The sequence below is a fragment of the Psammomys obesus genome, unplaced genomic scaffold, assembly GCF_907164565.1.
Source record: "Psammomys obesus unplaced genomic scaffold, mPsaObe1.curated_primary_1811, whole genome shotgun sequence".
Taxonomy (NCBI): domain Eukaryota; kingdom Metazoa; phylum Chordata; class Mammalia; order Rodentia; family Muridae; genus Psammomys; species Psammomys obesus.
In genome coordinates this window covers 30,387,786-30,395,209 of record NW_026593286.1, presented here as the reverse complement: position 1 = coordinate 30,395,209, position 7,424 = coordinate 30,387,786, and the positions used below count along the sequence as shown (strand labels likewise).

At 46.5% G+C, this 7,424-nt stretch overlaps 1 protein-coding gene across 2 annotated transcripts in view; it reads left to right on the top strand.

Moving 5' to 3' along the window:
- Positions 1-918: 918 nt before the first annotated feature.
- Bmpr2 (bone morphogenetic protein receptor type 2) overlaps positions 919-7,424 on the top strand; it is a 131,173-nt gene continuing 124,667 nt past the window's right edge. For both annotated transcript variants that reach the window (XM_055616482.1, XM_055616481.1), the window contains exon 1: positions 919-1,359. In XM_055616482.1, coding sequence (XP_055472457.1) covers positions 1,284-1,359 — 76 coding nt within the window. In that variant the 5' untranslated portion in view covers positions 919-1,283. The remainder of the gene's footprint in view (positions 1,360-7,424) is intronic.

The window sequence follows — 7,424 nt, the reverse complement described above, 5'->3', positions numbered from 1 at the left end:
GGCCGCGGGCGCGCAGGCGCAGTGCGGTTCTCGGGCGCCGCCGCCGCCGCCCGCGCTGCACCACAGGCCCGAGACAGACAGGGGTCGGCTGGAGAGCCGGAGGCTGCGAGGAGGAGGAGGAGGAGGAGGAGGACGGCGACGACGAGGAGGAGGAGGCGGGGCGACTCCGGTGACCGGGAGCGCCTCAGACTGGCAGCTGCGGCGACTCCCCCCTTTGTGTCTGGTCGGCGCGGAGCCCCCGGAGGTGCTTCCCGGAGGGGCGCGGGGCGTCTGGCGAGCCCCGCCGCCCACCCCGTCCTCGGCCACCTACGTCCGTCTTCCCGCCGCCCCCCGCCCTCGGCCCGCGACGCCCGAGCTCCGCCCGGAGCCCAGAGCTGCGGAGAACGCGGCGGCGGTGGCGGCGGCGGCGGCTCCCGCACGCCATCGACTGGAGGGGACCGGCCTTTGGCGGTGGAATCTGCTTGAGGCGAGGCCGGGCGGCCGGGCGGGCGGCGGGAGCGGCCGGGGTCGAGCCCGGCGCCCCCGGAGGGCCAGCCGGGGCTAGGCGGGCCGCCGCGACGCTCCCCTCCCCCGCGTCCCGAGGCCCAGCCCGCGCGACCCCCGCGCGACCGCCCCGAGGAAGCCCCGTGGGCTCGTCCGTGCCGGCGGGCGCGGCTCGCTACCCAGTCGGCCGAGGGGGTTTGCTGACGCCGGAGTCCGAGCGAGGGAGGCCACGGAGCGAAACTTTACGAGGAGCCCGGACCGTGCCCTCCCCACCCCCCGAGTCGGGAGCGATGCGACCCGGGCGGCCGGGCGCCGCCGCCTGCCCCGCTGCGCCCTTCCCCGCCGTCGGCCACTCGTTCTGATCCTCGGTGCCCCCCATCGCGTCCCCGCCCTCCACCCCCCACCCCCCACCCCCCGGCACCCTGGATATGTTTTCTCCCAGACCTGGATATTTTTTTGATATCGTGAAACTACGAGGGAAATAATCGCGGGGATTTCTCCTGGGCGCCCTGCTCCCTGGCCCGTGGACATGCCTTCCGTCTGGGGAGCCCGGGCACCCCGTCCTAGGCGAGTCAAGCCCCTCAGCCGCGAGGCAGCGAAATGAAGGGGAATTCTGCGGTGGAATGAGAGCCGTCCAGCTAGGTCCTCGCATCTGCCATTTGTCCTCTCGAACTGCATTGTAATCCCGGGCAGGATAAACCAGACGGAGAGACGAGCAGCCTCCTGGCCGGATTTCTCCGCCCGCATTTACTTTCCAGATTTTCTTTTCTTTGCCCTCCTGCTTGGTGGCTGGCTCAGGGATGACTTCCTCGCTGCAGCGGCCCCGTCGGGTGCCTTGGCTGCTCTGGGCCGCCCTGCTGGTCGGCACGACGGCTGGTGAGTAGCCCCGGGTGGCGCGTCCAGCCCCTTTCCCCAGCGGGTGGCGAGGGAGGGAGCCCGCCGAGGCCTGTGCTCGCCCTCCGCAACGTGTGCGCCCGGATCCCGGTGGAGGAACCGGCTGGGGAAACCACCTCCGGTGTTCGCGTGTAGTTTCCCGGCCCCACTCCCGTATTCCCCTCCCCCTCCCCCACGGGGGGAAAAGACATGTTGGGTGTGGTATCTTGACATTTTTAGCTGTGAGGTAATGCGAGGATTAAAAATAATATTTTAATCCACTAGTGAACTGTCTATTAGATTTTGGAGACAGAGCTGGTAGGTTTGTTGTTTTTTTTTAATTATTATTTTGATGGAAAGAAGCAGATTTGGTTTGCAATAAAAAGAACAACTGAACACAGACTTGATCGAACCTCCTTTTTTGCGTTCAGATCACCCTTTGGGAATCCACGCTACTTTTTATTATTTAAAAATGTTACCTGATAGGTAGAGTCAATGTTGAGGAAGCCAGAGTGTGAGAATCCTGACGGGTTGTGTAACAAAGCTGTTTGTTGCTTTGGTCGCAATACTGTCTTGCTCCCAAGAATCCTAACTATTCTCTGTCTTTTCATCCTGGACCTTCCTACTTTGTATTCCTTGGAATTACTCCTGGGCACAGAAGTGTTTTGATAACTTTTCTATTAGTCATCTGGCGTCTGTTGGTTTTCCTGTCATTGAGACAACTTTGACCTCCTGTCAGACTTCTAGGAGATTTGACTCCTGAAAGTTCTTTGACATTTTACTAACGTGTGAAAGGAAATGGTACTCCCCTTCCCTTGGGCCATTTCCTTTTTAATTCTCAGTTGCCTTGAGAAAAACACCAACTCATTTTCTCATTGTAGTTACTTTCAAGCCTGCTATTGTGATTTGCTTTTAGAAAATTTCAGGAATGAATTCTTAAATTAGTCACATCAAGTATGAGTTTAACAATGAGTAGAGAAAGTAATGGTTTTCCAGTTTTTTAAAAAGTAATTTTCACCTTCAACTGTCTCGTTAGGCACAGAGATTATTTGTTTAATTACATTTTAGGGGTCTGTCCTGGGAAAACACTGAAAGAAAATTAGAAGTTTCCTTTTGTGAATTTGATACTATTGTCTATTGTTGATTAATTTGGTATATTATATTTTTGATTGTGAGCCTAGCCTTTAACAAGTCTGAGCCATTACAAAAGCCTATTATATCTAGTATTTTTAATAATAAATATATGTAGTGTTAAAATCATTGGAAAATCTGATTTTATTACATGTTGAAACTCCATATTCTAATGTTTTTGATTATTTCAATTCATTTTGAAGCAAAACTGAACAGTTTTTCTCCAAATTTCTTTGTTAGCTGCTTAAATTCTCTAACCACAAGTCATGTGGTTCCTGTAAAATATGAAAAGAGTAAAAATGGCCTTGACACGTAAGCAGTCATCCTGCAAGCAGAAATCCAAGAACATTTTGTTTTTTAAAATTTTTTGAATTTTTTAGAATGCAGATTCTCATTTATACTTTTCTGCTCATCATTTTGTGACCAGACTGATAAACATTAGAGAAAAACAACATTGATTTCAAAATGATTTTTATTTGGTGAGTGATTTTTGTCCTCTTTTAAAAAGGATTATATTGAAGAATTTTTGAACAAAAGTGATTTTAGTCATCTTTCCCCATGTTAATATAGTCCCAGATGATGGCATCCTTGAAGCGGGATTTCAGAGTTGTAATATCTGGTGTTTACTGAGTGCTTGCTATGCACCAACAGATAGTAAAGAGTTTTGCATATATTTCTCCTCTGAGCCTCCTGGCAATTCTGTGTTGTAGTTTTTTATTATTATTCCCCTTCTGCATACAGAGAGGGAGAGAGAATTAAGTAGAGTTTTAAGTAACTCATCGCACAGCAAATTGTGGAGCCAGGGTCACAGCCTTCATCCTTACCCACCTCCTTACTGCTAAGAGCAGCATCAGGCCAGCAGCAGCCTCCTCTACCAGGTCAACTTTGAGAGGAAGCTTGCACTGTCATAAATAACCAGACAGGTACTGATCATGCACGGCTATGGTTCTTGAACGTGTATAAACTTTGTGAAACAGGTGAGTGTGAGTTCGAGGTCAGGCCGGTCTACCTAGAGAGATTCAAGGCAGCCAGTGCTACATAGAGAAAATGCAGAAAGAAAAAAAAATGCAGAAAGAAACGAAGGAAGAAAGGAAGGAGGAAAGAAAAAGAGAGAGAGAAAGCTTGTCCGATAGTGGGTTGGCGGCCTCTTTAAGTACAAAGTGACTGGGAGCATCTGTAGCTTTGGATATACTGATGAACCGATGGAACTGGGAGGTTCGACCAATGTAGTTGAGTAGGAAAACAAATACTACAAAGCGACTAAATAGTGTGTCATTTTTGTCATCCTGGATAAATTATCTTCGTTGGTGGTGGTGGGTTTTTTTTTTCCTTGTTGTTTTGAGACAGGGTTTCTCCGTGTAGCCTTGCCTGTCCTGGAACTCTCTTTGTAGACCAGGCTGGCCTCAAACTCAAGAGATCCACCTGCCTCTGCCCTCCTCAGTGATGGGACTAAAGGTGTGCACCACGTGCTCAGTGGCAGTAGTGATCAGAGCCAGCAGCAACTTCCTTTCCTTTAAGAAGTGTGTCCTGGTAGAGCAGGTTGGATTCAAGCTCTTGCCAAGTCTCCTGTCTCAGCCTCCCAACTGCTAGGAATACAGTTGTGAGCAACCGAGTCTGCTTTACTATTAAATAATTTCTTTTGAATCCCTTTTCCTTTGATAATTTTTAGAGTCCTTAATTCTAAGAATAGTTGGTATGTAAGAAATTGAAATTTATTAGAAAATAGAGATTTGGTTTAAAAATATTTGGTTAAAGTAAATTTTTTATTTCAGTAAAAATTTATTAAAATGCACTACCAGTTTTAATAAGGTAATTCAGGCTTTTGTAATACATTTGATTTGATATAATTCTTTTGTCTACATTTTGGTTTTATATCTCTTTAGGAGTATTACTGTCTAAAGTGGGAAAGCCTTCTATTTAGCATTATTGAGTGGTTAGTGAATTCTGTCAAGTAGCTGAAGGTTTAGAAATCTTCATTTGTGTTTCTCAGTTTGGACACTACAACAGTTACCCTCAGTAGTTTAAATATACTTAATCATACATTTTTGGGGGAGGAGGTAAGTTTTTTACACAGTTTTTTTTTTTTTAAGATTTATTTATTACTTATACAGTGTTCTGTTTGCACACCAGAAAAGGGCACTAGATTTTACTATAGGTGGTTATGACACACCATGTGGTTGCTGGGACTTGAACTCGGGACCTTTGGCAGAACAGCCAGTGTTCTTAACCTGAGCCATCTCTCTAGCCCTACCCCAAAGTTTTAAAAGAGATGCATGTTTCTTATGGTAATTGCGCACCTTTTTTTTTTTTTTTTTTTTTTGAGACAGGGTTTCTCTGTGTAACAGAGCCCTGATTGTCCTCACTTTGTAGACCAGGGTGGCCTCGAACTCATAGAGGTCTGCCAGCCTCTGCCTCCCCAGAGCTGGGATTAAAGGCTGATTGCTCACCTTTAGCTACAAGATAGTTTGTAGCCACAAAAATCATCTTATCATGTAACAATTATTTATTTTGTTTCATTTGTCTCTTTGCGGGCCCAAATCTGGAGAGCGAGTAATACCTCCTACCTAGGAGGAGCATGTGTCAAGGCAGTGAGAGAGGACAAGAGGGCAAGCCCAGCCCTGCTGGCATATTTCCAGACGGTGTTCCTCTAGCCTCCCACTGGCCTATCAACTCAGACTGTGGCGTGAAAAGAAAAGATGTGTGAAATAGCTCATTTTGCGTATAAGGAGGCTACATGTAACATATGAATGCGTAGTATAATTACGAGGAGTGGGGAATTCAAAACCCCAGTTACTGCAAAGGACTGGGAGGGTGGTGCGGAGGGCTGTTGCCATTCGAATGAGCCTTTTCATAAAAAGCTTACAATCTTTAGTTTTTACGTTCTGGAGTAGCACCTGTGATATTAGTGTTGGTGTTATCTGTGAAATGTAAAGTCTCCCAGCATTCCAGAGACAGGCAGATCTCTGTGAGTTCAAGGCCAGCCTGTTCTCCAACAAGCTCCAGGACAGCCAAGGCTACACAGAGAAACCCTGTCTCACTTCCCTCCCCAAAAGCAAAAAGAATTCATATCTTATTTTATAATGTTAAGAATTAAACTCAGGGCTTCTTGCATGCTAGGCAGATATGCTTATCGCTGAGCTATATTCCCAAGCCTCTTACTTTGAAATTGCTTTGTAATCTGCTATATTGCTATGCACATAGAGGATGTTTAAGAAATAGTGCATGAATTATGAAAAGGGATTGGAGGGCTGGCGAGATGGCTTAGAGGTTATGAGCACTTGATGCATTTCTAGAGAACCTGGTTTTGTTCCCAGCACCCACACAACATGGCAGCTCAGGACCATCGATAACTCCAGTTCCAGAGGTTCTGACCTCTCCTTCTGGCCTTTGCAAGTGCCAGGCATGCATTTGGTACATATAACATACATATAAGCAAGATACTTGTGCACATAAAACATATCTTAAGAAATGGAAGGTGGGTGTGGTGGCACAAGTTTTTAATCCTAGCACTCGGTTGGCAGAGGCAGGTAGATCTCTGTGAGTTTGAGGAAAGCCTGGTCTACAAAGCGAGTCCAGGACATCCAGGACTCTGTTACACAGAAAAACCCTGTTTCAAAAAACCAACCAACCAACCAACCAACCAGCCAACCAGCCGGCCAACACAAAAAATGGAAAGGAACTGAAACTTGTTTCATTTGACCATCTATATAGAGGTCCAAAGACAACGTTGTGGAGTCATTTTTCTTCTTCCACCTTTATGTGAACTTGGGGGGCTGAATGCAAGATGCCAGGCTTGCTTGGCAAGTACCATTACCCACTAAGCCTTGTTGTTGTTGTTGTTGTTTTTCTTTTCTTTTTCTAATTTATTTTTATTTATTTACTTTTTTAATTCCTTTTTTTTTTTAAAGCATTTATTTATTATGTATACAGTATCCTACCTGCATGTGTGTTTGCAGGCCAGGTCTTATTATAGATGGTTGTGAGCCACCATGCAGTTGCTGGGAATTGAACTCAGGACCTTTAGGAAGAACAGTCAGTGCTCTTAACCTCTGAGCCATCTCTCCAGCCCTTCTTTTTGGTTTTTCAAGATGGATTTTCTGTGTAGCCTTGGCTGCTTGGCTGTGCTGGACTTGCTTTGTAGACCAGGCTGGCCTCGAACTCGCAAAGATCCACCTCTCAGAGTGCTGGAATTATAGACATGTACCACCATGCCCAGCTGCCACAAAGCCTTCTTAATGGCTTGCTTTTTCTTGATCTTAAGAATAGTACATTAGAGTGGGTTCCCTAGTAAGGGGAAGAGGGGCTGTCTCTGACATGAACTCAGTGTCTGGCTCTTTGATCACCTCCCCCTAATGGGGGAGCAGCCTTGCCAGGCCACAGAGGAGGACTTTGCTGCCAGCCTTGATGAGACCTGGTAAGATAGGGTTGGTTGGAAGGGGAGGTGGACCTCCCCTATCAGTGGACTTGGAGAGGGGCATGGGAGGAGAAGAGGGAGGGAGGGTGGGATTGGGGAGGGACTGAGGGAGGGGCTACAGCTAGGATGCAAAACTAATACAATGTAATTAATGTAAAAAAAATGTAATTAAAAAAAGAATCCAGAGATTATAAATTTAAAAAAAAAAAAAAAAAGGAATGGTACATTATGGGGTTGGAGAGATGGCTCAGAGATTAAGAGCACTGGCTCTTCTTCCAAAGGTCCTGAGTTCAATCCCCAGCAACCTCATGGTGGCTCATAACCATCTACAATGGTGCCCTCTTCTGGCCTGCAGGCACACAGGCAGGCAGAATGCTGTATAAATAATAAATAAAAAAGAATGGTACATTATTTACTGAAAAAAGCTTTGCTCACTCAGTCTTATATTTTAAATTTTTATTGTTATTCATTTCTTCCTATCTATCTATCTATCTATCTATCTATCTATCTATCTATCTATCTA